The 27,410-nt window shown below is 55.3% G+C and overlaps 6 protein-coding genes across 6 annotated transcripts; 4 read left to right on the top strand and 2 right to left on the bottom strand.

Annotated features, from left to right (window-relative positions):
- VOLCADRAFT_94732 (uncharacterized protein) lies at nt 1-5,042 on the bottom strand (the record flags this gene model as incomplete). The annotated part of the gene is made up of 6 exons (XM_002953862.1): nt 1-59; nt 2,193-2,301; nt 2,674-2,838; nt 3,229-3,659; nt 3,839-3,866; nt 5,037-5,042. The coding sequence occupies 6 exons, from the start codon at nt 5,040-5,042 to the stop codon at nt 1-3; spliced, it is 798 nt and encodes a 265-aa protein (XP_002953908.1).
- A 1,406-nt stretch (nt 5,043-6,448) lies between these two features.
- On the top strand, nt 6,449-8,464 carry VOLCADRAFT_106177 (uncharacterized protein; the record flags this gene model as incomplete). The annotated part of the gene is made up of 3 exons (XM_002953947.1): nt 6,449-6,593; nt 6,821-6,977; nt 8,307-8,464. 3 exons carry the CDS (start codon nt 6,449-6,451, stop codon nt 8,335-8,337), a joined length of 333 nt encoding a protein of 110 aa, XP_002953993.1. The 3' UTR covers nt 8,338-8,464.
- Nucleotides 8,465-10,677: 2,213 nt separating this feature from the next.
- On the top strand, nt 10,678-13,075 carry VOLCADRAFT_106176 (uncharacterized protein; the record flags this gene model as incomplete). Its single annotated transcript, XM_002953946.1, has 4 exons — nt 10,678-10,834; nt 11,017-11,318; nt 11,827-11,934; nt 12,520-13,075. 4 exons carry the CDS (start codon nt 10,678-10,680, stop codon nt 12,622-12,624), a joined length of 672 nt encoding a protein of 223 aa, XP_002953992.1. The 3' UTR covers nt 12,625-13,075.
- Nucleotides 13,076-15,376: 2,301 nt separating this feature from the next.
- On the top strand, nt 15,377-16,191 carry VOLCADRAFT_94729 (uncharacterized protein; the record flags this gene model as incomplete). Its single annotated transcript, XM_002953945.1, has 2 exons — nt 15,377-15,521; nt 15,749-16,191. The coding sequence occupies 2 exons, from the start codon at nt 15,377-15,379 to the stop codon at nt 16,189-16,191; spliced, it is 588 nt and encodes a 195-aa protein (XP_002953991.1).
- Nucleotides 16,192-17,839: 1,648 nt separating this feature from the next.
- Nucleotides 17,840-22,074, bottom strand: VOLCADRAFT_106175 (uncharacterized protein). The gene is made up of 7 exons (XM_002953861.1): nt 21,507-22,074; nt 21,043-21,157; nt 20,821-20,861; nt 20,068-20,299; nt 19,593-19,739; nt 18,944-19,099; nt 17,840-18,571 (listed from the first exon to the last, which is right to left on the bottom strand). The coding sequence occupies exons 1-7, from the start codon at nt 21,743-21,745 to the stop codon at nt 18,083-18,085; spliced, it is 1,419 nt and encodes a 472-aa protein (XP_002953907.1). The 5' UTR covers nt 21,746-22,074; the 3' UTR covers nt 17,840-18,082.
- A 1,567-nt stretch (nt 22,075-23,641) lies between these two features.
- On the top strand, nt 23,642-26,893 carry VOLCADRAFT_94727 (uncharacterized protein; the record flags this gene model as incomplete). Its single annotated transcript, XM_002953944.1, has 7 exons — nt 23,642-23,876; nt 24,442-24,599; nt 24,913-25,056; nt 25,541-25,602; nt 25,739-25,846; nt 26,048-26,268; nt 26,574-26,893. The coding sequence occupies 7 exons, from the start codon at nt 23,642-23,644 to the stop codon at nt 26,891-26,893; spliced, it is 1,248 nt and encodes a 415-aa protein (XP_002953990.1).
- Nucleotides 26,894-27,410: the final 517 nt, after the last annotated feature.

The following is a 27,410-nucleotide window of genomic DNA, read 5'->3' as shown; positions in this document are numbered from 1 at the left end:
CTACTGGCTCAGCCGTTTGTTGTCAGCCAGTACGACAAGCAAGTTAAATTGGGGCGTCGCTACAGGCGACACGATACGACATGATTATCGCAGGTGCACGTGTTGTGCTACGAAACATGACCAGCGGCTGCAAACATACACATCGATACCCGTTAGGGTCAAAGACCTTCCGATGGTGGAAGGCATTGCGCCCCTAGTTGATGGACGGTGGTGACCTGGGATAAAGTTAACCTGCGAGCCGACCAGGAATGGAGTTGGGCCGCTGTCGACCCGGCAGATTCCGTTGGATGCTGGTGGTGGGTGCGGAACCTGAGCGATCCACTGAGAAGTTGACTAGGGTGACTGGATGAGGGTGCCCCTAAATACCGGGGAAGGCAGGGTTTCGCAGGGTAGCTGCAACGGGCGAAGATACACCCCCCTGTTTCACACATCATACACATGCAGAGGTTCCGGGATCAAGACCTGTCAGGGTCGAAAACCTTCCGATGGTGGAGGGTAAAGTGCCCCTAGTCGATGGGCGGTGGTGACCTGGGATAAAGTTGACCTGCGAGCTGACCAGAAATGGGGTTGAGTCACCGTTGATCCAGCGGATTCCGTTGAATTCCGGTGGATCCACCGGTGTGGAACCTTGGGAAGGCGGGGTCTGCAGGGTAGCGGTCGCAGGGTGACGATATGAACCCCCTGTCCCACATATCATACATACATACATACATACATACACGCGCGCATGTGCTGTGGGGTTGGAGCATGGAGCTGCATCCACAGCACGCATCCATAGCGGCACGCGACGGCACGCGCAAGGTGGCTGCAGACACACTTTGCGCCAACGAGATTCATGACGACCTGGTTCGCAGACATGTACATGTGCGTGTGTGTGTTGGTGTGTTGGTGACTAGCAGAATGGCCAGCAGGAATGAGACTGCTTGCTTTCGTTACATAATTCTGTATGTCCTCCTCCCGTACGGCACGTCAGCCCGGCGTTGCAAGCAAGCCAGGAGCGCAGACAGGACGAACTATCACCATTTGTCTCGTACACCGCCGCCACCCATCACGGTCGTCACCCGTACACGAAAACCACTGATAAGGACGGCCTCCACGATATGTACCATGTATGTAAGTATGTATGTTGTTACAGGGTGGTAAACCTTCACCAGCGGCCCCCTTTCCCGAGGCAGTTCCCTGCTCTCCCCTGCGAGAGGGGCACCCTAATCCGTTCACCCCATCCGACTTCAGAATGTATTCGTTGGGTTCAGCAACTCACCACCAGCATCCAACCAATCCTAGCGGATCAACAACGCCTCAACTTAGTTCCTGGTCAGCTCGCAAGTTGATATGATCACGTCCTACACCGTCCACAAGATGGCTAGCCACCTCTCAACTCAACACCCCTCACACACTCGAGGGGTCGGCACGCGGATTTAAACCCGGACACTCCGGGAGCAGAAGTCAGGCCTTAACCTCTGCCGGCCACCTGCCTTAAACGTCACCAAGGGTTCGCACGTGGTCCCCCACCGCACTACTGACCTGGCCCAATGTGCCCAGTGCTGATGGGATGTATGTATGTACGTTTGGGGGGACGCAGCCCCTAACGGGACGCAGCTGCCCTACCCCCAAAAAACAGCTCCCGGTCAGGTTGATTAACTGCCTAACCTAACCCGCTAGCCGCCCGTCAATAATTGGAATGTTCGTAATCTATGTCGAGGCTAGCAGCTGCATACATACATACAGACAAGCTATGAATGCGCGGGTATATACACGTATGTACATCAGGGGCACCAGCTGGTGCATGGCAGAGGTCCTCTGCACGACGACAGCTAAGGGTAAAGCTGACGATGCTATAACAGGAAAATTAGATGAAGCCTTCTGTACTACGTAAATCAGAAATCAATAGCTAGGCGGCAAATTGACGTCGGACAAATAAATAAAGCTCAGCGGACTCCTATGAAGTACGACAGTGCGTGGCCCTCCAGAGTCGGCCCGCCTGTCCCTGCTACTGCCTGTTACTGCCTGCTACTGCCTGCTACTGCCTGCTGCTGTCTGCTGCTGCCGGCTATAATTTGATAAACCGCTCAAGTAAAGTAGACCTCGGCAGCACTACTGGAGTGACCACTACTGAGACCAAACCCAGCTCCCGGCAGCAGTGCGGCACATAGAGCTGTGTCGTCGTCTCTGCCCAGCCTAAGGGAGCTTACCCAGCTGCGGCACCAGGTCGCAGGAAATCGGAATCAAACTACCGTCCTTGTCGACGGCGTACAGCACGCACGGCGGCCGGGGAGCGGAACTGGCAGACGGCGGTGGAGGCTACGCGTGTGCGTGTTTGCGGGCGTATGTGCGTGTGTATGTATGTCAGGTACACGCGTTTCGTTGAACATGCGGTGGAGGGCAGGGCAGGTCGGGGATTGGGGTAGAAAAAGGAGGGAGGGAAGAGGTCAGTCACCTTGTCGCCCAAAAGTAATGAGGAAGCGCCAGCCAGTAATGGTCGCAGCCATAGTGGTATCTCTGCATTTTGTTAGCAAGTTACCCCTCTCCCCCGGGACCTATCTGCTGGTGGCAAACACTGTACGGAGCAGAGAGGCGCCCGCAAGGGGGCTCGTCAGCATGTTCCAGAAACTGTACGTCGGCGGACGGGTGCCAGATGTATACCCTGTTGTACGGCATTTGTTCAGCACTCACCGGGCGCTTCACGAGGTCGCAAGGGATCTTGATGATCTGGCCGCCGACGGTGATGGTGACGAAGCAAGGAGGCGGTGGCAGAGGCGGGCGCGGTGGGGGCGGTGGGGATCGCGGAGGTGATGGCGGCAGCGGCGGGGGCAGTGGCGGTGATGGCGGCGGCGGCGACTGCAAATTTAAAAGGGGGCGAAGGCAACCGCAGCCGAAGCAGGAGGCAATGTCGGGTGAGACTCAGTGAGATAAGCTCTCAATGCTCCGGGTTTATGAAAAGTGCCGAGAGTAGAGACATAGATGCCAGTACAGTGTGAACTACGTTGAGAATATACATGCTGCGAGCTAGGTGAGCTTTGCTTGAGGTGTAGACATTGACGCCGCAAATGTGCTCTGCGGACGTAACGCTGGCTGCGCGCAAATCCCCCGCGTTCTAAGGTTTGTAACGGTGCTGTCTTGTGGCAGGCAGGCGGATGGCAACGTGAAAGATAGCGGACAGTGGCATCTATTTGGCATGACCTTTATTGTCGTACACTACCGGTACGGCAAGATAGAAGTCGTACATACCATGCAAGGCAGCTTGACGGGGGTGCCCTGGATAACTTTGATTACGTAGCAAGGAGGTGGCGGCGACCTGGGCGGCGGCGGCTTGGGGCATGGTACCCAGATGGGAATGCCGCCGACTAATCGACGGCATTGAGGAGGCGGAGGCGGGGGTGGCCTGAATAAGGGAAAGATGATGTCATCCGCTGCGGCCTCCGCCACCGCCCTTCGCTCCCCCGCAGCTCCCGCACGACCTAGCGAGCCCCGCAACCGGGCGCTGCCTTCATGACCGCCCGTAAGGGTTGACGACGACGAGGTGTCGGAAGCAGCCTTGGCCAGGAGTGCAGGGCCCGAGGTCGGCATGAGGAGGAGCGCCGCCACCACCAACAGCAGGCACCGCGTACCGACGGACATTGGCTGAGGGTTGCACCGGCGGAAGGCCGGGAGCATCATATCTCTGTGGAAGGGCGGGGGCCCGGGGCCAGCAGAGGAGGCGGGAGCTTAGAGGGGGACAAAGGAAAGGCCTTGTAGTCAAGGTCAGTCGCGGCGTTTAAGCGGCTAACAGAAACCCAACATGGAGATATCACAAGGGCAGCGAAGAAATGTATCGATCGAAGAACATAAGTACCCTTACCTGTAGGATTGTCTTCTTTGGCCTTTCGCTGGTTAGGGGAACGATGTCGTGGGTATTGTTAAGCTTTAGATTTCTATTTCGAAGATGTGAGCTGTTTCACTTGTGGAAACAGTATGTGATGGTTATGGAGCGATGGGCCCATACTTATTGCCTCCCGCGTTGGTTACGGCGCGATGCTGTACTGCATTACTTTGTCGCTCGGCGCAATGTCGTATTGATATTGGGAAGGTTCTACATAGGAAGGTAAGTTGAACGGAGCGCTAGCAGTTTCCTCGCTACCGTACGCGTCCCCCAACGACCGGTGAAGCTTCCGCCGGGCAATCTGACGAGCGCCATTGGAGCCAGCCGTCCTACGAGTTATCATTAGCAAGTATTATCGCTTTATGTAAGTGGGGAATGTATTCATTTTACATCTTTTTATTTCATTTTGTTGCAAGAACCGCTTTCGCAAGGGCATCAGTTCAGAAGCTGTTTGGCAGGCGATCGGAAGGTGGCGAGTGATGCAGAGCGCGCTGCCAAAGTAATCCTTAGCCATTTGATGAGCAGTATGTGACGGTATCTGCTTTTATTATTAAACTATAAGTAAAACATTTCTGTACGTGCCTTGGCCATTTAGCTACTTAAGTGTCCTCTCCATCGATCCTGTGCTTTCACATTAGAAGCAGTAGTCCTCACGTACAATCTTGTTCATGAGTTGGTATAACTGAAGGTTTGTTTTAGTTGCTGGGCGCTGGAGGCCTATCAGTCTGCTCGTACTGTTAAGAGTAGCTCACCAGCTCACCAGGGTACACTGGCTTTCACGTGCATCGCACCGACTTGCAAGTCTTTGTCGTCGTTGCCAATTGCAAAGCGTTATTTGTAGATGCAATTCATGCATGTAATCCTGCTTGGAGTGGCCTGCGCATGGACTTCATGGACCCTTCCGGTGATTTCAAATGTGGCTAGTTCGGCGACCCAGCTTAAACATAAGACTTGTCGCCTACTCCACGCGCCCAATCCCGCGAGTGGACTTGTCGCCCCCTCGCTCATCGCTCGCTTCTCCCGCAAAAGGATGTCGTGGGTGCGGTGCGCGAGGGGTCAGTCGTGCAGGGCGCGCAGTGCGCCGATGTGCGGAGGGGCCTTAGAGACCCCCGGAAAGCCTATCACCTCCCAGCTTGCATGCTATCCAACCGATGCATTGCCACCCGGCCATACTCACTGCCATGAATGCGTTGGCATGTCCCTCGTCATTAACCCCCCAACGGCCGCTGCTTGTCCTGAGCGCCCCATCACTGCTGCCGGAGAAATGCGGTAAAATGCAATTCAAAAAGAGTCTCGTCGGTCGGTAGCTACAACATGCAACATGCAATGTAACGCCAGGCCCACATACATAGACAACTTCGCGGTTAAGGGGCAGGGCACGCACTCGCACGCACACGCGCGCCATGCAACTGTCCGCCCTGGTTCAAGCCGATTATTAATTGGGAAGGGCCACGCAGGCCTCTACATCTCGAGGGAGTTTCAATTTTCCTCTCTGCCGCTCTAGACGGAGAAGTTCCCGCCAAAGGCCGCGGATAAGAAGGCGCTGGTGCACGCAAAATGCAAGAGCGCCGTTTGGGTTCCAGCCACTGTCCGATACAGTGTCTGCCTCCCATCAATACGTCTTAGCAATCTGCTGTAATCACAGCTGCACTTTGTGCACACGTTTCTCTGGCGTGCGTGGACACGTGCGCGCTCGTGTATGCTTGACAGATACGGACAGGTCTAGCTACGTCTAGCTACCGAACAGTACCCGCCCAGCGCGACGATAGCCACTCCGAACCAGACGTTCCTTGGCGCAAAAATAAGCTTAGGGATTTTTAGATTCCTATTGGAGTGCGGTGTGGGACGGATGGAAGATTGTGATTAGTAATTGTCACGTGTCGTCCTGACAGCAGCAAAGGCCCGGCAACTCCTACCGGGCTGAGACCGACCGAACGCGTTCCCCGTAATGCTGCAACCTCGCTTCGACGACGCTTTGTAACACAGCAAATTTTATGAAATCTATCATGTTGTCGTCCCTTAATCGAGATGTGTTACCGGCATTACCAACGGGCTGGGCTCAGCTGGAAGGGCGGGCGTAACAGCTTTTTATATTGTACAGCTAGAAGCTGTTGGGAAGGAGATATTACGAGTTCCATGTATAAAACACACTCTGAACAGACACTAAAGTGCGATTGCGGCGCGGTTGCACGCCGCGATACCTCGCAGCCTTCCTCGGCAGCTGGACGGCACACAGCCGATGACTGATACAACGCTAACACTCAAATTTCATACATATTACCTTGATTGGCTCTTTTCGTTACAACTTCAAAAGGTGGGATGTTGGTACGCTGATGACCTTATCGTTCCTAGCCCTGCCTAGCACCGCGGCTAGTCCTTACGGCCAGCATCCACAGCCATTTAGAATGTTTTTTTCATGGTTAATAATTTATTGCTTCAATTTATGTAGGTATTCCGCGTATCGGGAACGCTTGGCGCGGCACCTACTTACCTTGTTCGCCTCTCTTCGTCCCTTCCGAATCTGCACGCCATACGCGCTATAGCGTGTCACCAGGCAGAAAGCTTCAGAGTGAAGTCCACCAAGCTGCGATGAAGACGCTGTCGTCACTTTTCCTTCTCGTCCTCGTGGTGGCCCCCGGGCTGCTGCTGGCGCGGACGGGCACTGCCGCCAAGCTCCGAGGGCTGGGAGCGCTCAGGGCGGAGACGACGGCCCTGTCGGACGGGAATGAGGCAGGTAGGCAAAAGTTAGCAGGGCATGGCCGACCAGCCGATGTCTGCTTCTGCTTCTTCTTCTTCTTCTGTCTGTCTGTCTGTCTGTCTGTCTGCATGTATGTATGGTTACCCTGATATGTGACAGCGAGTCCGCTGTAGTCCCACACGTAGCCGGGTAGCTAGGTGTTGGCGCTGAGCGGGAGGCTGGGCACCCATCCCCTTCCCCCCACATTGTTCGCACTGCTGCAGGAGCCGACCTGGACATGAAGTATGCCGCGGAGGACAGCGGTCAGGCGGCGGATGTGGGGCCCGGTAGAAGGGCCGCCGCGGAGGCCGCCATCTTGCCGTATCCCTGCATTCCTGTTCGCCGCTTATCGGCGTCAGCTCGCAAGCGGGGTCTGTTGCCGTGCGTCGAGGACTTCCCGCCTCCCAGGATCCGGCGGCCGCCCCCGCCAAAACCCCCCTCGCCTCCACCATCTCCGAATCCCCGTCTACCGCCGCCACCAAGGAAATCGCCTCCTTCACCGCCACCAAGGCCGCCCCCCCCGAGGCCGCCGCCCTCCCCGCCGCCCGCTGTGAAGAGACCGCCCCCTCCGCCCCGCATTATCCGCGACCCCCCGTGCTTCTTGGCCGCAAAAAATGTTGATGCAGCACTATTGCCCATCCAGTGCCCATGAGGAGGATGGTTTGCGGTTAAGACGGCTGGTGGTGGGGAAGGACGAATATGCCAGGGGACCGTCGGCGGGTTGAGCTTCTGACCACTTTTCCTTGAGCAATGCTCCCAGTGTGGTTGCAAGGCGAGTTCTTTAATACTCGCTTGCAGGCGCATTGTGATAGATTGATGTGACTTATTGTTGGTGTTTTTTCACCCATACGGGGGGTGCACGTGAGGGCTAATTGGGGGTACGCGATGGGACGTTCCATGTCCTTTCCCTTTCACCATCATCGCATACATAAGGAATCCAGGCCCTCCCTTGTCTGCACGTAGCATCGAACATAGAGCCATTTTGCGCGAGACTTGCTGTATCCCGGCCGGCAAGTGTGCCACAACACTGATGCCAGCTAGCATGTCGTCCGTACATCCGTACCTCAAGAGCATCCTTATCACGCCGTTTTGCGGGGTGGTGCGTATGCACGTAAGCCTTTCATTTGCGCCATGTCTGCTTCCGAACCTGTCGCCGTGTTTGTGTGTGATTGTGTGTGTGTGTGTGTGTGTGTGATTGTGTGTGTGTGTGTGTGTGTGCGTGTGTGTGTGTGTGTGTGTGTGTGTGTGTGTGTGTGTGTGTGTGTGTGTGTGTGTGTGTGTGTGTGTGTGTGTGTGTGTGTGTGTGTGTGTGTGTGTGTGTGTGTGTGCGTCCTTTGTTAGTTAATATTTAAAATGGAAGCCTGATGCTGTCCCAATGTACAATAACTTCGCCGATCCTTTCGGACTGAAAAGTGTGTATGTGTATGTGTATGTTACATCTTGGGTTGCGTTACCCCCCAAGTGTAAATTGAAGGTATCATACTGTCTAAAGCAGCTCCATAGAAACACAACCATAGTAGAAGGAAGCCCTTTATTTATCGCATTGGTTTATGTTGTCGTTGGCTTGAGAAACCTGGGCAGGATGCAGCCGGAGGAGGTTTGGACGAAATTGGGCTTTACCCGAAGGGGGCCTCCGTTTATTAGGTTTGTTCTCTAGCCCTTTACTGTACGACCCAGACACTCTCGCACAACCCCTATCGCACGCCGTAGGCCGCTGAAGGTTCCATGGGGCCAATTCTAATGGCCGCCCTTCCGGGGGACAGACAACGAGGCACGTAGGCCGTTGCGGACCTGCTAGCATGAGTGGTTCCTGGGAGCGCATTTGCGGAGTAAGCTGGACCCTAAGATGTGTAACTATTGAGGGAACTCCATCGACTGCTGGTCCAGGACCTGCCCTGCCGTAAATGCCCATTTGGAAGCTAGTGTCGTACAAGTCGCAAGCACCCGCATACGTGCCGTAGTTAACCTCTGATGCTCAACCATCTAGATCGTTCGTTTCGGTGACTTCGGTGATCTCGGCGATTCCTCTTCCCCTCTCCCCCCCTCGAAACCCGGTCCCCCTGGGAAACCTTGGGATGCATGCACGCTGTAAGCACTCAGAATTCGTCCGACGTTTATGACTGTCCTGTATCCTCTGCTGCCGGCTCATACCGGGACATGAGGACTTCACGCTGGTTTCAGACACCATCCGTTCAGACCATGCGGCCAATCAATACATTCTTGCAACAGCAGCGTCACCTCTAGCAGTGTCCCAGCTCCTGAGGGTCAAAAAAGCAGTAACGAACAACAACGCAAGAAATCCACCTGGATAGGGGTCACGTGTGGGCGCCTCTAAAGCATATACAGTGATCCAGCAACGACAGGCGGGCCAAGCGTTTTGCCATCTATTTATGTACTGACTACGTATGTACCTTGCAGGGCCGCACCATGTATAACAGTCCAGGTGTGCACCTTGCGACAGTGTTAAGACCGGCAAAGCGCCGGACCCCCCTTGGGTCCTATTACTGCTGTTACCATTCTCTGGTATATGAGTGTCGGTCACTTTCCAACAGACATCACCATGGATTACACACTATGTAGCAATGGCGAGTGAGTGCTCCCGCATCAGGCGATGGATTGCACAAAGGCGCGACCGTGGGAATGGATATTGCAATTTGCATTACACACTTAACGCCTGCTCGTGCAATGCCAGCTGCCCTGCTACTGATAATTGTACTGTATTTTGACAAAGAATATCTCGGCTTCCCCCTGTTTTGGAAAGGCTAGTCATTTGAACCCGCGACATGTACACAAGGTCGGACGCGATAGCTGACTTGACCCCGCGCATTCCAGTCATGCAAGAATATAACGGATCAAGCTTTTCATTTAGTTGCGCCGATCAATAGGCCTTTCTCCTGCTGCGTCGCATCCTTTTAACCGTTCGGAACCCTTGCAAGCCGTTCGAGTAAGGCTAATACGTAGCTAAAGATCGTACGCTCTTATGCATCAATTTATATGCCTTGAACTTCTCTCAGCTCATTCCGGTTACGTGCCGCATATAGCGGTGCACCTCTATAATGGATGGGACTGCAGGATCAATCACGAGAATGATACGCGTTCCTCATGACGCAAGATCACCTCAGTAAATTTGCAATCTCCTTCAACTACTACCTGCTTGCCGCTGGAACATTAAAGGTCAAATGAGACGCTTAGCTGCCGGACCTACACCTATACCGTACAGATTGATTGGATCGGTAGGCGGGCGCGCGTCCCGATAAGCACTAAGCTTCGCCACTGGTTCATATTCATCAAAAAGGATTGCAACACCAGGAAGACACGACCACATGACAGAGAATCGTTTCGTCTTTGTGGAACATCCTGTAAAACCCATGAATTGCAGCATTTCCGTAGCCGTTAAGATGCGAACTGTCGGACTCTAAAGGAGGGTGCTCGCGGTGATCTGTTCGTAGGAAATAAACTTCCGATCCAAGCGATTAACTTGACCCAACCGCACGCATGTCAGACCGAGGAATAAATTAGAATTGAAGGGCTCAACGAAGGAGCCTTCCTATATAAGCGAGCAGGGTACTCACTAAATTTAATACCCTGTGCCGCTCAATCTTTCAAGAGCACAACATCACCTCAGACTGTACGGGCAGCAAGGCACGGATAAGAATCTTAAGAAGTGCCGTCGCCTTACGGGGATTCTGGGCTTCGCAGTCTCGGAACAACTCTGCGAGGAAGGTAAATCCGCTCGCTAGTCGCAGAGTCATGACACGCCATGAGGCCTGGTTGACTGTCCCCGTCGCCACGTTTTCACATGCATGGAATGCGTTCTCATCCGCACGCAAATCAACGCTTCGTGTTTATTATTATCCCCTGTTTGTGCTACTTTCCCTCGTTCTTCCGGACTTCCATTCCGTGCCCGCCTGCTTACATGCCGCCATGCGAATGCGATGCTTTTGCCGCTGTCTTTGCGAACCTCCCTTTCAACCTGGAAGCGGGCCACACCGCGGGTTCCACATAATGCCGCCCCTCCCGCATAACTGCCGCAAACAGAGGTATGAGGCTCCCGGCCTTCCGCCGGTGCAGCCCGCAGCCAATGTCCGTCGGTACGCGGTGCCTGCTGTTGGTGGTGGCGGCGCTCCTCCTCATGCCGACCTCGGGCCCTGCACTCCTGGCCAAGGCTGCTTCCGACACCTCGTCGTCGTCAACCCTTACGGCCAGTCATCAAGTGACACAGGCCCTGACTGCTGCAGGTGTGTGGACACACTCGGAGCCCGGGGACCTGTCCAGACGCCCCCAAGCTAAACATCAGTCTGCTCTTAGTAACCTCTCCCCCCCTCCCACGTCACACCACCTGCTGCCTCTCAGCCCTCTCAGCCAACTTTCTACCCCCCGTCACCCCCCCTTGTATGCGGATCTATCCTGGATGGTACAGGTTCCAGCCTGGGCAGCGCTGCTGAAGGCGCCCGGTTGCGGGGCTCGCTAGGCCGTGCGGGAGCTGCGGGGGAGCGAAGGGCGGCGGCGGAGACCGCAGCGGACATCATCTTTCCCTTCTTCAGGCCACCCCCGCCTCCGTGCTTTATCCGCATATTCCGCGGCGATATCCCCATCTGGATACCATGCCCCAAGCCGCCTCCTAAGCCACCGTCACCCAGGCCACCACCACCCAGGCCGCCACCGCCCCCCTGCTTCTTCACCATCGTTTTGGGCGGCATTCCTGTGAGGTTCCCCTGCCCGGTAGGTATGGCATACATCCATTCACACCTGCCGTGCTTACGGGATTTTGATTATTATATCAGGCGGCATTTGCCTGGAAGGCCCAAACCCCCCGTGTGTTCTTGCTGTGCCAATGTTCACCGTTTAGCTCGCTGACAGACAGCGACAAGGACGTGAGCGAGCCTTGAAGTGTGGGCTGTTTGCGAATCGCCGGCTTGTTGGTGCGGCAGAGTAGACATCCAGATGCAATCCCTCTGCACCTCAAGCGAGTCCTGCCCTGCTTGGGCTCACTTGCTCCTCGCATGTGGGCGTGTCGCAGCTCGGGTACCCCGGGTACCGTCCTTAACCCTTGCCCGGCTCGTCAAACCCACGTACCCGCGCCGGCCAACCCTAGGGCCCTGAAGGCGTCAGTTGCGAGACTTAACTCACTACCACATGCACTGCTGCCGCTGCTTTCGCCACCATGCAGTCGCCACCGCCCCGGCCGCCACCACCGCCGCGACCGCCGCGGCCGCCGTCGCCACCGCCGCCGCCACCGCCCCCGCGGCCCCCGCGCCCGCCGCCGCCGCTCTGCTTCATAACGATCGTAATCAACGGCCGGATCATCAGAATCCCGTGTGACCTGTTGAACCGCTCGGTGAGTGGATAGTTTTCAAGCTTTAGGGGATGGGAGGACGTTGCGGAGATAGTGGTCACAACCCCTGGGTGGCCGTGTATCATAACACAGCAAGGACACTGAAATCCTTGGGTAGCGAACCATGGCCAGCTCCGCATGGACCCTTACGTCATATGGACCTTTAGGACATCATACGCATAAACAACGTATCCATGCGAATCAAACCTCAAGAACCGTTTGATGCCAAGCACTGCCATAGTTGCCAACGGTTTCATGGACGTCGGGGGCATTTGCAGTGCGGTATACATGGAACTGCGGCAAGCTAAGAAACGCGCCCACGTAGGCCATTGGCATTTCTCTCTCCCTTGCAAGCTATCCGTCTCATCCGTTTTGCAGCTAGCCTAGCGGAAGGCCTCAGTGCTAAGCTGCGGTTTCCGCGGTCTTCCCGAGCACCCAACACTCGGCAGCCTGTCTGTCACCCCTGTTGCCATTGACGATGGCAGTAATTGATCGCTCCCCCTTTTTCCCACCTGGCGTTTCCCCGTCCTGCCGTACTGAACAACCTCGGCAACGCCACCGCTTGTGAAACGACACATACACATGCAGCCGCCACCGTCTTCCTCACCTTGTTTCGTGAACGGTCTTGGCTCGGATGGAACTACGCTACCCATTCCGTGCAACCTGTTGCCGCCGCTGGCCCAGGAATCTTGAACAACCTGCAAAACAGATGAACAGACATCACCCGAAGCTCGTACATCCTCGTTGATGCAAAGCTGTTTAGGTTGATGGCTATGGTGTTAAAGGTGGTGTCGATGATGATGATAATGATTATTACGAGTTAATGATAATGCGTGATGGTGCATGGAGCAACGTGTCGTGCGAGCTTGGGTTTTCCCAGATGTCAGGGTTTTCACACACACACACACACACACTCCCACTGCGCCTTATGATGGTACGTCCATGCGCGCTTGTGATTGTGCTCGCGGATACGGTTTTGTCTTTCTGCCTACTTAAGCCTCACAATTATGCTTACGCGTGTGCTCGTACGTATTCTTATAGCTTCGGGGAAGGGGCAGCTGGGGGCCCTTCCATCCGCGCGCTACGGTCAGTTCGGTTGTGTACATAAACGCGCAAGGGCGCTAGAGCGCTAGAGCGCGTTCCCGGCATTTGGAGAGGCCTTTTCGGCGGGGAGTTACCACAGTTTGTGGACAAAGCCTTGGAGATCACGGCCCCCTTTTGCATGTGTTTCGATCGAAGGCGCATGGTGGCTGGTAGATAGCCAAACGAGGTCGAAGTAAAACAGGTTAGGATCCACACATGTCTTGCGGTGTGCTGACGGGGTGTCGAACTTGTTTGGTTCCCGGAGGCGTCCGTGTATTTGCCATCCACACACGCAACAGTGCACATACATAGAAATGTCATCAATAGTCGAGCCAGATTAAATCGTTTTCTGCACCATTATTTTTTGCACTACAGACTCGTTTGCTGTTGTATGCGTTGTCTTGTATGCGTATACATGCGCACGTATGTCTGTATGCACTGGTAAGTAGGTGGAATCGAAACCAAGAACGGCTTCCCTCGTCCTACTATGAAGGGCCATATTTATTACGTAGCGGGTTATTTCAGAAGTGGGATTCTAAGGGGTAGGTGTCGCGCATTATTATTGTGCACAGTTAGTACGCAGGTTTGCTGCTGCGGCACGCACGCGGGCGATAACTGGCGATAACAGCCTGCCGCGTCATGCGTGCGTACGGATGATGATAAGGTCACAGCGAGATACACGAAGGGCAATGCGCCCCGTCCCGGGCTGCTGGCGCTCCGTCCTTGTACATACATACATCTTGGTCCGCGCCTGTCCGCCTGCAGGTCCGTTGTAACAATATTTTCCTACCTCATTTCTGCACTAAGTGCCGACATTGCACTGCAACAAATAGTAGCAAGGAAAGGAAGAACGTAAGTAATTGCTGTAGTTGTTGACCAGCTCGAGGTGTCGCATTCAAGAGCTACCTTTGGCTCGCAAAGTAGAGAGCAAAATGTACGACAGCCCTCAGCCATGCGCGGGGTCGGGGGCCCCATGGATTTGCAAAGGTGATGGCTAACAGATAATTGACAGACTGGCTGGCAAGAAACGTAATCCTTCATCATTGCTTCCAGGCAGCATCCGGTGTCAGGTCTGTTATGCAGCGCGTGCTTTAGCAAAGGGTTTTGTTAGTAAGTGTCTTCAACAGGCTGTCGTTTCCGATGACACGCAACCAAGCGGCGTTGTTAGGGAGCCTCATTATCGATTGGGCAGGATTGGGGACCGAAAGATTGTTTGAACGCACGCAAGCCTGAATCAGCTTTACATTGCTTTGGAGCACGCGGTCGCAGCAGGTTCGTTATTCGGTGATGTACAGCCAATGCAGGTGAGGCAGAGCACCAGTGGACACCGAAGGGTACTGAGCTATGTAACGACAAGCCACGTCTTTAATATTTTGGCGGCCGGTTGAAAAGTTATCCCAACTGACAGCCTTTCTTTATCTTGGATACGTGTCATGTAAGCTACCGTCTCGCAAGTGCATGTAACGCGCCGATCATCATCATTCGACGCTTTCTTCCCGCCTGGAAAGCAGCTTCTTTAGCTGCTGCTCCTGCTTTACTTTTGTAGTCGCAGCGATAATCCATGCAGAAAAAAGTAATAACAAGATAATAATTTTTATCTGACATATTGGGGTGATTACGGATAGCGCGATATTCAGGTCTTCTGTCGTCCTAAAGGGACCAGACCCATACACAACTGCAGCTCCAGGGTGCTCGTCGAGCGGTTGGGAGGAAGCTTCGTGGGCCGTTGGACAGAAGATACGACAACCATCGCGTTACTAAGGTTAATGGAAGCTTCCACCTCGGACTTCATGAATCCACGACAAGTTGAGTGCTGTAAGGAAAACGGAAGTGCAGTACACAAGGAGCCGCGACCAGTATCTGTCCTATTAAAAAGGGACCCTTTCCCCTATCAGCAATATCTCAGCCTATCATTTCACAACAAAGTTAATAGCACTTAGCATCTAAGATTTATTAATTATTATCATCGCTGCGCCACATTGTCGCACTCCGTGCAACGGGGAGTCGACCCCGAAATCTGGTCACTTGCTGCCGCGCAGACTGTCCTTCTGCCGCTCATCAGTAGATCACGACATTAAGGTATGCTTTGAAATTATATTCATATTTTGTTATACATTTAGGCTTGTGCCTTGCTCGTACGTAAGCTTCACTTCGACGCGACATGATGGTCATACGTGATTTATTTTGTAAGATCAGCATCATATTTGGACAGTATCTTAGGATGCACTCATAATTAAATTTAAAATTGTTCTCCTCGACCACTGTCGTTGCTAAGATCTGCCTTCGTCCCGTACCTGCTGCCTACAGTGCCTACTTGCTTGTCAGCCTTGTGAAGGATCCGCCATTCCATATCCCGCGCGCGATGAGGACGCTGTCATCACTTTTCCTTCTCGTCCTCGTGGTGGCCCCCGGGCTGCTGCTGGCGCGGACGGGCACTGCCGCCAAGCTCCGAGGGCTGCGAGCGCTCAGGGCGGAGACGACTGCCCTGTCGGACGGGAATGAGGCAGGTAGGCAAAAATTAGCAGGGCATGGCCGACCAGCCGATGTCTGTCTGTCTGTCTGTTTGTCTGTCTGTCTATCTGCATGCATGCATGTACGTATGGTTACCCTGATATGTGACAGCGAGTCCGCTGTGGACTCAATTCCCACACGTAGCCAGGTAGCTAGGTGTAGGCGCTGGACGGGAGGCTGGGCGCTGAACCCCCTTCCCCCCACATTGTTCGCACTGCTGCAGGAGCCGACCTGGACATGAAGTATGCCGCGGAGGACAGCGGTCAGGCGGCGGATGTGGGGCCCGATAGAAGGGCTGCCGCGGAGGCCGCCACAGCAGCCCTCTGGCCCTACCCCTGCATTCCCCTTCGCCGGCTAGCTCAGCTTCCCGCCGACACAGCGCTTCCATTGAGGCCCTGCCCCGAGGACGACTTCCCGGATTATAACCCGCCCCCTCAGAAGAAGCCCCCGCCGCCGCCGCCGGTGAAGAAGCCGCCGCCGCCGCCACCGGTAAAGAAGCCCCCGCCGCCGCCGCCGGTAAAGAAGCCCCCACCGCCGCCGCCGGTGAAGAAGCCGCCGCCGCCACCACCCCTGAAGAGGCCGCCACCCAATGATATCAACGATCCGCGGTGCAACATCGCCGGAAAGTCCGGTGGTGCCAACGAGAAACCAATCTATTGCCCGTGATGATGAAATGATAGTGCGTTTGTCATATATTCGGTCGGTTTATTGCAATGCTAGCGGGACCCCATCCTGAAGTACATATGCAGTACATATGCAGTAAATTGAACATGTATATACAGCATGCATGTACATACATAGCCTCGAATGTGCAGCTCCGTTGCTAGTGTTCATGACTATGCGACCCGAAAACCGGTGTTGATAACCGCCAGCAGAGCTTCTTTTGGCCGACCTTTGCGCGCCGTCCGTAAGGGTGCCGCCGTTTTGCCTGGGGGCCGGGAACCTGTACGCTGATTAATTACTACATGGTGGAGTTGGTGGTGCTGGCCGGTTGTGGCCGGTGTAGCCGGTGCCCGAGTGTGGATGGTGGTCGGTTAAGAGTCGCTCGTACAAGGGATCGTTCATGTGTGGTAGCCGCTAGGGACGTATTTTGACCACCATTCGTGAATAGCAATAATACATCGTGCTGCTAGGCTTTTCTCTGGAGTATCCCACCTCTTGGTTTGCACCAATACGACCGACACCCAAGCCGTGCGATGATGCAGGAAGCAATGCGGGCGAGAAATCCAACATGTTGAAGGAGCGGTCGCTGAGCGACGCGTTCTGAATAGATGCTAAGTTGTTTACAGAGCCTGTGTTGGCAGCTCCTGCAGCTCAATGTAAACCGTTTCGAGCTCCAAACCGTTGCGAACAACTTGTCTGCCACAATAGCTATACTACGTAGAAGCCTTTCCAATATTCCTGGCGCGCTGTTAAGTCACGCATCGCAATGCGTCCGATGTGTATAAGTTTATCTCCTGCATCAAAACCGAGGGGTCTTCTTCCTCCCTTAAGGGCTAGCTCAAAACCGCAGCACCGAGCAAGCTAACTAGTGCGACCCTTGTAGCGATCCTCGCCAGCAGCAGCGCCATCACTGCAATTATTCGTCTGCAATTATTTTTTCCTCATCAGATAGTTGATTAGATTTACCAGGGCGTCTGGCAGAGTGCGGTACGCGCTCTCACACGTCCCCAGGCGGTGGATTCATGGAGATCACACGGCGCTGAAACCAACCGGCGTTCCACGTGCAAGGCTCTGCCTTCCAGACAACGACGCAGCGACACGGGACAAGCAGTAGCAGCGGCCGCTCGAGCAGCAGACTGCCAGTCAAACCCCTTCCAGGTAATCGAAAAGACAAGATACTTTGCGTACGACGACTCGACGAGTATTTTTCTTGATGCGCATTCTGTACATGCACTGCACGCCACACCCGGCGCGGGGACAAATACATTCCATACCACCGCAACCATGCAACATGCCAACGCAAATGCACTCAGCTCTCCGCGCCCTACTGTGTTTCCGCTGCAAATCGAAAATTCAAATTGCACTGCTAGAGCTGAAGCTTCAAAACTTATGCAAAGCTGTGCTGTATATCTTCACGAAACTGTGACCGTCTCATCTTCCTCCAGTTGACTCGACACGTGCTACTCCGGTCGCTGCCAACCCCTGTTCACGGGAACCAGGGCCACTTGATCCCCTCGTCCTCGACAAAACCCTTCGCAGGAAGCCAAACACCGGGACACCCTTCCGGAGCTTGCTTTGCTCCCCGACCAACGAACCCCCACGCAAGGTATCGGCGAACCGCTGATTTTACCACACAAGATTTGCAATCCAGAATAAAGACCTGTACTTACAGACCTGTATCTATCACGCAAAGAGACCATCAGGAAACGCATCAGGAAAAAAAGACCGAGTACACGCCGCTTGGCAGCCACAGTCCTTACACGAGACACTACGTACTGTCGCCCTTGTCCCTCCTGATTTCTGTCCCTAAGGACCAACACGCCCTCGTCAGCAGGGCTGCCAACGCACACACACACACACGCGCGTTGCGCCCCGGACACCCTCCCCGCATCCACTACCGTTGGTGGTGATCACCAAGCTGCTGGCTGACATGCCCTCCGTCCAAACCCGCTGGCCCAGCGCCGACGCCGCTACCACACGACACTTCCGCCAAGGTCGCCACGAGGCTCGAAGTGCCGCTGCCGTCCAGGTTTAGGCCGCTGTCCGCTTCCGCGTCGTCTATGCTGGCCCCTGCGCCAGTGTCCACGTTCCCCGCCCCCTCCGCGGCCCCATTTCCGTTCCCGTTCCGGTTTCCGGCGACGTAGTTGACGTTGGCCCCCCCGACGACGGCCAGGGTCTCCTTGTTGCTGCGGCCCAGGGCTGCTCGCGCTCGGACCATGTTGAACTCGAGCTCCTCGGGCTCGAACTGGCAGGTGTCCGGGTCAGCCAGGCAGCGCACCATGGTCCTCTGCGCTATGGCCCTCTGCGCCATCACCCTGAGGTCGGCGCAGATGTCGGGCAGCGGCAGGATGGAGAAGGGCTCCTCGATTTGCACCCCGATGTCCTGTGGAGCGGTGCGGAGTGGGAGGGAGTGGGAGAGAGTGGGAGGGAGGGGAAAAGGAAGGGTTGCAGGGGCCGCCAGCATCAGCGGTCGGACCTGTACGGTACCTTGGTAGTGGGAGGGAGGGCAATTCTGAGGAAGGTCTCCGCACAAACTCGCTTGACCAGCAGCTTGACCATCTCCTCTCATAATGTGTAAGGATGTTTCCACGGTTATGTTCGCAACCCTCACCACACATGCATATGCATTCACAAGTACACCGAAGCTTTCTTCCGTACATTAAACCACATTGCCGCTTGTAAAGACTTGTACGAAAAAGACAGGGAAAAGAAAACACCCCGTACATCCCCCACCCCATCTTCTATCCCGGCCCACCTCAATGCCCAGCAGCAGAAAAGCGATGACCAGGGTGACGGGGACAACTGCCCAGTCACACGAGTCGTACAGCGCGAGTGGTAGTGCGGTCAGGTAGATGAGCATGAAACGGGAGGTGTGGCGGGTGTAGGTCAGGGGAATGGGGAAGCGCAGGATCTGCGGGGCGGAGGGAGGGCGGGGGAGGGGGGCCGGAGGGGGGCCGGAAGGGGAGCGGCAGGCTGGTCGGTGAGCTGGCCACAGACAGCAAGCGGTATCCGGATCCACTGCGCACCCGCCTCCGCCAGCACTGCCGCGGTACAGCTGTACTGCTGTTTTGAGGAGGCAGTACAGGCCACGGTGGACATGGACCAGCACCCTAGCACGCACCGAGTTGTACACAGTTGTGTACCCCTCCCTCCCCTCCCTCCCGTCCCCATGCCGCGCAGTGCCATCCACATGCCCTAAAATGAGGTATCTCCGCGAGAAAGACCGCCAGCTCACATACATACAGCAATGTACCACCCTGGCCCCCTCCACAACAACCCCCACCCCCTTTCCGGCAGCCCTCTTGTCCCCCGCCACCAACAGGCCCCTACTCCGGATTCCAAATCCCGCTCCTATTTCCGTTCCCTTGCGCCCCACTCCGCTCCACCCACTCCGCTCCGCCCACCTTTTCGCACTCGCAGGCGGCCTCATTGAAGCCGTGCAGGTCGTCCAGTATGGTGGCCTCCCGGCTCTCCCCCAGCTGGGCGGCCTCCACCAGGGCGGTCAACACACTCAGGCAGAAGTGGTGGTAGTAGGGGCCGGCGGACACAAGCTGCAGGGCAGGGGAGGAGGCATAGGGGGGAGGGGAACGGGAGGGACCAAGCTCCTCAGCGCCCGACTACCGCGGGAAGTTGGGTTTCACGGGTCCTGTAGTGGGTGGCGAAGTCCGCCGTGTACTGGGGTTGGGGCACCGCAACATCGCGTCGCGTGGGCACCTGCCAGGTCGTCGTGTCTGGCTGGGTGAGAGCAGACAAGACAGTGATCCGCCCTGACGTGGTGGCCGGTCTGTAACGGTTAGGTAGGTAACGCTCGAAAAACGGTTAGACGGGTAGCGGTTATTTTCTTATTATGCTTGTAGCCATGCCGGGGCCCCCTCCCACCTGCTCCACCTCGTGCGGCCTGAGCACCTCCCTCAGCTGCGCCCGTATGGCGGCCTCCAGTGCCGGATCCCCCTGGTCGTGGCGCAGCTCCAGCATGAGGCACAGCGGGAAGGCGTCCACCCAGCGCGCCAGGCGCTGCAGGGAGGCGGTGTCGTCCACCCAGGCAGCGGCCTTGCGGATCAGATGGGCGGAGGAGTTGCGCAGAGAGCCCCAGGCGTTCATGGCGGCACACCTGGACCCGGAGAGGGAGGGACGGAGGGAGGGAGGGTGGAAAGAGGGGTTGGCATCGGGATGGGAGATAAGTGTTGGAAAGCCGTGTCGCGGACTATCTGCACCCCATAGCCCCAAGTTCTGGAGCCTTTAATCAGATGTGCATGGAGGGGGCATGGATCGCGTGGGGCCAGGTCAAGGGGTCAGGCCCAAGCAGGGTGATCATTTGCACGTACCATCGGCTGTAGCTGGCGTCCGTCCGGAAGACCAGCAGTAGCGACAGGGCGAAGGAGGTCAGCTGGAAAGGAGTGTCCGTGAAGCTCACGCCCTGACGTAACACATACATACATACATACATAAATAAATAAATACACACTCATAGCGAACCAAAAAGCGGGATGTGCCAGAGGACGGCCGGGCCACAGGGAAGGTGCCGTGAATGGCGGCCGGTGCCATCAGCCGCCCGTGGACGCGGATATACGCACGGCGTGATGAGAGGAAATCCAAGCGGAGCTTTCCACCTTGCTGAGGAGTTCCACCTACCAGGGAAAGTTCACATCCGGGAAGTTCTCCCTTGAGAGCAGCTAGGTGGCAGCTAGTAAGGCTGGACCAGAGGGAAGAGGGGGTGTGCCCCCGGGCCTAACGTGCCGGGTAAGTTGTTACTGAGTTGTTACCTCGGCTCTCGGAGAGCACCTAACCCCACCGCCATTTCCCGTGCATAATGTACACGCAGCTTACCCCTCCACCCCTCCTGAGGCTTCTCACCTCAAAGAAGTCCGGCAGCTCCCCCATTTCCACCAAGCTGCGGTACAGCACCACCAGGCAGGATACCAGTGTCAGGGCGCTCAGTGGTCCCTGTAGATTGCGGAAGGTGATGGACCTGGGCCGCCGGGAGGGGGGGAGGGGGGGCAATAGGGGGCGGGATCAGAAGAGGGATTTAAAGTGGGGAGAGGAGGGAGAAGGATGCTTGCAGGGGGATTTTTGCTAGACAGGAGATCTCGCTACCTAGGGCTGGGCGCGGTGGCGCGGATATGCTATGTCCGCTAGGCGGGAAAGCACAGTCACAGTCGCTGCAGGTGCTTCTGGTCAGGGAGGGCTGGAGATGTGCGAGGGAGACGGCGGGTAAAAGTTGCAACCAAGGGGTCAGCCCCCATGCCATGAAGTATCCATGCGGCCCGGCTAGTGGCAAGCATGCTGTCACGCGTTGGACAACGACTTGCAGGTCGCACCTAAAAATGGAGCTTAAATGCCGGGCATATCGGCCAGTATTCTGATGGTATTGCCATCGCGTGCGGTTAAACACAGGTGCGTTGATCCGACGCCCTGCCACTTCCTCTATAATGGGAGACTCTGCGCATATTTTCGTGCACCCTCGGCGGGCAAATCGTGGCCGGAGGACGCATGGCAAGGCCTTGCAATTCGCGAAGCCAAGGCACGCTCTGCGCGGAGTGTGCATGGAGACCGCCATCTCCCGCTTGTTACAGTGATGGGAAATTAGCTTTACTTCCTCTTATGCTCCGTTATGCCAGGCTGAGTATGCGCAGTGATAATATGTCCCTGCCCAAAACGATCCATGTTCAGGGCGTCACCGTGCTTTCATTCTGTAAAACTCCGGCATGCTTATATACAGTACATAACAGAAATGGAATGGAATTCAATTGCCAGGTGGCAGTACGGACGTTGGTTCGAGTGTCTGTCGGTGTGGGTGGCGTGGCTTCCCGCAGGTCGTGTTTGAGGAACGCCTTCACATACATATGTTCCTCTTCAAACTACAATTTGCTTTTTATTTTGCGGAAGTGCTACAGGACAGCTCTTCAGCGCTGTACCATCAGGCTTATCGACGTTACCGTTTAGCTTTCAACAGAAAGTACGTTGCGGCGTCACAGAATGACTATGTTAACTCTATGTTGACCTATCCCCTTCACAAACAAATAGCACCTTTGATTGATCGATGATCGATGTTTTGACTGCAAATAGCCCTGACCTTTCTCGCGTTATGGCCGTGGAAGTGCTTCTCCTGGCAAGCCCCTTGCGTGGCGTTCGCTAGCATTTGAAGAGAGAACGACATCTACCTGCTAAGCTGCTAGGTTGCCTGAATCCAACCGAGAAAACCGAACCAACAAATTTTCTGTTCCTTCCCGCCTCCACCCTTGGATATATGCCCGTGCCCCGCTATGAACTACTTGGTACAAACCTTTGCAGCACCGACCGTATTATGAAGCAGCGGCGAGGGGGCAGCTTTGGCGTGCAGCTAACTCTGGGAAGGCGTGAAACGAACAGACCTCCGAAAAGCTCCGCAAACGCATTCCGCATAGTTACGCACGAAGTCCACATAGCTCCGCCCAAAACGACACTTTGTTTGCTAGACCTAGACTTACACGGTATGCGGCAACTAAACGCATGTGGCTGGACCACACGCAGGTCTTTTTGCTTGCATTCTCATGATTTTCCTACCTTGTGACCCTTAGCAGACCACTAGATAAGCTGCACTAGACGTCTGTTGACGTTGTGAGGCGCCCACTGGGTCGCTGGCCTGACCGTTCTCCAAGCGAGCTGCGCAAGTGTTATCATTGCGCTTGTTGGATCTTAAAAATGATAAATATTCATGTTCAACTTAATACCGAGAGCCATGCAACTTCAGGCAAGATGCTATGGGCGCCTTAACAAAGCATGGATCCTGGATTCATTTCTTAGGTCGTGCTGTGGCAATCGTTGCACTTCACAGTTAACATGGTTACAGTTAGCTCCTATTCTTTATCACTATAGCCATATTGTCGGTTCAGACATGCAATTTCGTGTCTCAATTTGCTTTTCTAAGGCGTCCCTACTCTATTGCACAGCGTGAGCAACGTGGCCAACGCAGCAGCAAGCTTTGAGCTGAAAAGCTAAGGACGCTACTAAGAAGGAAATTGCCCTGATGGTAAGTCAAGGGATAGATTGTTTGACGGTTGGCCTTGCTTCATGGGATGCTTCCGTCAGATGTGACCGTCTTCCCAACTGAGCTCAAACAGTCACCATATCTACACCATCGACTTTTAGTTGCAGGACAACAACAATCACGAGCATGAGCCCATGAAAAGGGCTTAAGAATTTGGCACATGTCTCTCTGACAAGTTGTCGTCCTCCCCGGCCTTCATAACCGTATCAGACGACAGCCATTACAACATGTCCAACGCCCCGGGACAGACGAGAAACCTTCATCTCAAAGAGACGCATACACCGGCGGTGCGCTGCATCCTTGGAAGACAAGTTCGGAGCGTCTGTTTGCGACCAAACCCCTGCAGAAGAAGAAGACCTGTTTGCAACCATCCGCCTACGGCCTAAGCGGCAAGTAATTTTGGACGAATCCGATGAGGACGATTCTATGGCTTCCGCAGTATCCGTACATCGAGAGAGGCAAACGATGGATCAGCTAGATGACAATGGATCTTGGGAAAATGTGGCGAGCCATACGGGAACAGCCTTGGCTGCCCTCAGCGTTGAAGATACGACGGGGTCTCGCGGCGATGCACCGCTCTACGCTTCACCACCTGTTCATTGGCAGCCCTTTGACAGCTCAAACAGCCACCGTGTTGAGCATCACGTGCTGCCGCTGAAGAGTAAGACAGTGTCCGGGCGGAAAGCACCGGGGTTTGTCAGTTCCTTTGGAGGAGGGCGGGGAGCATGCCAAGTGCCCGGGTCATGAGCAGGCTGGATTGGATGCCCCTGTCTGCATCGTACGCGCTGAGACTCTGGACCACTTGTTAAGGAAATGCAACAATGGCTGGGATGTCAACGTCGTCAAATTCAACGTTGTATCGGCACTGGAAAACAGCCATTGATGCCTGAAGTGGTTCACCATCACACTTTTGGTCGTTACTGCAGGCCTTACAGCACATGCCACGCACGTGACTTTGCCAGGAAATCGTGCCAAGCACGTAAACTTTGTTTACTGCAATGTGGGTTGTTGCTCATTAGCTTCATGGTAGCAGGAGAAGGGCTTTTGATGCAATTATTTGCAGTTGCTGCTGGGGGAAGGATCTGCATGTGTGTGGCGATAACCCTGGGCCCCTTATCGCGAAACTGCGGACACAGGCCAGCTACTTATCGACACCTTGCTGGTGTCGAAACTGGTGCCTTAAGCTACTTACACCGACAAAGAGTTGGTCCCGGGCTCGTTTCCAGGCGATCCCCTAGGAGGCACCGTCCGTGGAACATTCGTGAGCCTGGAAGCGGCGGAGGTTCATGCTCTGATGGAAACTGGCATCAACAGGGTCGATGCCGAGAAGCTGCTGCTGTACTGCAATGGCGACGTTCACAGCGCACGTGACCTGGCAGTGAAGGTAACTGCGCACGCGCGTCTACGTGGTTGAATGCGGTACATGGTCGGCCCATGCTTCTGGGTGTCAGTTCTGGGAACGTATGAGGGAACGCATAGCCTAGGCCCCACGCTCCGTTGTCATTCCTCTATCCAAATCTGGTAACGGTCAGTCAATTTTTCGCTTCCACGGGAAGGATGAGAAATCCTAGCACGTCGCTGGACTACGGAGCTCGCTTCGGTAAAGTTATTCGTGTACCACCATCGGCATCTCCTCATCGCGGCTCCGAAGATCATTAAAACACAACAGTGATGTTACCTCGTTCCCGGCCTTGCAGGCCCGTAGCCTCATCGGTGTGCTGCTTAGCAACGGGCCAAACAAAGCAGCTGGAGCGACAGAAGAGGCTGATGACGTAGTGGCCAAGCCCGCAGCTGCCGAGTCCCTGGCGCTGGAAATGGAGCGGGTGCTGGGGCGGTTTGAGGTGAGACAGAAGCTACTTGGGTTTTCAGAGTTTGGATGTCCGGCATCTGATTTTTGTTTGTTGTGGCATTTGGGTTCTCTTCGATGATGCACGAAGTATGTCACTGAGGAACCGAAAAAAATTAAAATACGGGATGTCAGCGTAACTTACTAAGTCGCATGTAAATCACAAGCCTGGCAGGAATTTTACTTGCAGAAGGCGCACCTGTTTCGCCGATCTGGTCTGGATTCTAACCTCTCGACCATCAACCGCCCTTCGCGGTTGCCATCCCGTCATAGTTGCATTGCGTGGCCTACTGCTTCGCTTGGAAGCCAGGTTGATCTGGCTTGTCAGGTAGCTAGACGCCTAATTGCACGGCGCCTGCCGATAATGGACTTGCCGTTGTGCCTAATCTTGTTCAGGAGGACAGCCACCAGTCCCGGAAGCGAATCGTCCGCGTGGAGCGGGTGCAGAACCGTTGGTTGTGGACCCTCTTCTGCAACAGGCAAGACCCGATATACCTCAGGCTGTCGTGTGTATACGTATACTCGTGATGAGCTCCTGCAGGTAAAGCCACCTGGCTGGTGGCAGCATGGCATTATTGTGAGTGGAATGCGGCATGGCCGAAAGGACGTATGCGGGTAATGCTCGTCCTACATCTCTCTGTCTGTCCGTCGCTTGCACCTTCTTCCTTGGATTGCAGGCGGGCACAGATTCCGGCATCACGGGAGCGGTACCTCTGGTGTGCCGTCTCGACTAAGGATGTGTGCGCTGTTGTAATGAGGGGATTTAATGCGGCCGGGCTCGGAAGGTGAGGGTTTGAAGGGCTGCAGCTTTGCAGCTTCTTGACTGTTGCAGGAAATTCAGCTGCCATGCGTTCTTGGGGTTGTTGACTCAATCCGTTTAAATTATGGCTCTGGGGTAAAAGGGGTTTGGCTGCACGCAGCCACTGCTACCGGCTTGTTCCTCAACACCGGAAGCCATGCTCCGGCCCGGGTTCCGTGCATGACAGGGAGCCGCTCTTCATGGCCAACGCGGCCTTGGCACTCGACAAAGCAGGAGAGGTGGAACGAGAGCTGGCGCGCTTCATGCCAACGTCCGCGGCTGAGCAGCCGGCATTGGAAGCGGGACCTGCCATGCTGCCGGAACCGATGAACCTGGCCACATCGCAGGGAAGCTCCCTTTGGAGGCGGATTGTTTGGCAACCAAAGTCCTTGTGGCCATTTCGCTCAGGTGCGCGGGTGTAACTGGGGGTCTCCTTTATTGCAGGCGGGCAGCTTGTGTCGGCGGTGCAGCAGATAGTTTAGCAGCCCGTATGCACGTAGTGTCGCATCTTCATTCGAGAGCTCGTTAAACCAGCAGTGTGCACAATAGTGTCCGCTCGGTCTTACTATTCCCGCCGGCTTCGGACACGCAAGAAACCATTAACGGGGCCGCTTTGCAAACCTGTTCTCCAGGGGTCGTAGGAAAACCGGAGGAGCTTTTCGCTGCGTCGGCATGGGTGACACCTTCCGCGCCGCCTGTCCGTACTATCACAGCCGATTACCCTGGTAAGGGCGGCGTGTTGTTGCTGTGCCGGGTGGTATTGGGTCGCATGGAGCTGGGCCGCAGTGACAGCGGCGAGCTGACCCCGGGCGCAGACAGCGTCATGGATATGAAGACGGTCGCCGCCTCGGTGATGCAGCGCAACGCCGCGGCGTCTGCTGCTGGAGCGGGAGGGTGGACGCTACCGAGCACACTTCAGTCCGCGGAAGACCCTGCCTGGGAAGCTAACGGTATGTATGCCAACGACCTGGCAGTTGAGCTGCGGCACGCTGGAGCTCAGGCATATCCCGAGTACATTGTGCACTTTGACTAAAACGTTGCTGGTGCACCGCCATGTGGTAACCTACATCGTATTTGCGTGATTGGTAGCTGGCTGCGTGGCGCATAATAATCCGGCCGGCCTGCACACACACGGGTTATGAATAAGCCGCTCGCATTTTGTTCATGTGCGCACATCAATCACAATTTTGTTATCTGCGGTAGCATATGGTGTGTACTAGACGACGTTTGCAGGTGGCCCCTAGCCTAGCAGGTCTGCGTGCCCTCGAGAACCTCGAAACAAGCCGGTTGTCTAACACCTCGAGTGTGGTTATGGGTTTGATAAATAAAGCTCTCGTCAACATATGGTTATTTTATTTGTGGCCCGATCACGTTTTTCTTTCGCCTGCTGCCGTATGCGCTGGTTTAGTTTACACCCGCTATCTACGTATGGTGACAGGACGAGTTCGGAAGCAGGCATGGTTCCCTCGAGTTTTATGAGTCTTGCAGTGAGCTAACAGACCCCGGTGTGTCCTATGGGGAAGCCGAGGCCGCCGCTGACGAGTGGGTCT

The sequence above is a fragment of the Volvox carteri genome (genome assembly GCF_000143455.1).
Source record: "Volvox carteri f. nagariensis unplaced genomic scaffold VOLCAscaffold_39, whole genome shotgun sequence".
Lineage (NCBI taxonomy): Eukaryota > Viridiplantae > Chlorophyta > Chlorophyceae > Chlamydomonadales > Volvocaceae > Volvox > Volvox carteri.
This window is presented reverse-complemented; position numbering and strand designations above follow the sequence as displayed.

Bases quoted from the DNA above. Each gene is read 5' to 3' on its own strand.
- VOLCADRAFT_106175 (XM_002953861.1), bottom strand. From the start codon at position 21,745: ATGGCGGTCTCCATGCACACTCCGCGCAGAGCGTGCCTTGGCTTCGCG. The intron at 19,100-19,592 runs GTGGGCGGAGCG...TCCGCCCCGCAG, and splicing joins CCGCCTGCGAGTGCGAAAAG to ATCCTGCGCTTCCCCATTCC. The intron at 18,572-18,943 runs GTGGGCCGGGAT...ACCGCTCCACAG, and splicing joins TTCTGCTGCTGGGCATTGAG to GACATCGGGGTGCAAATCGA.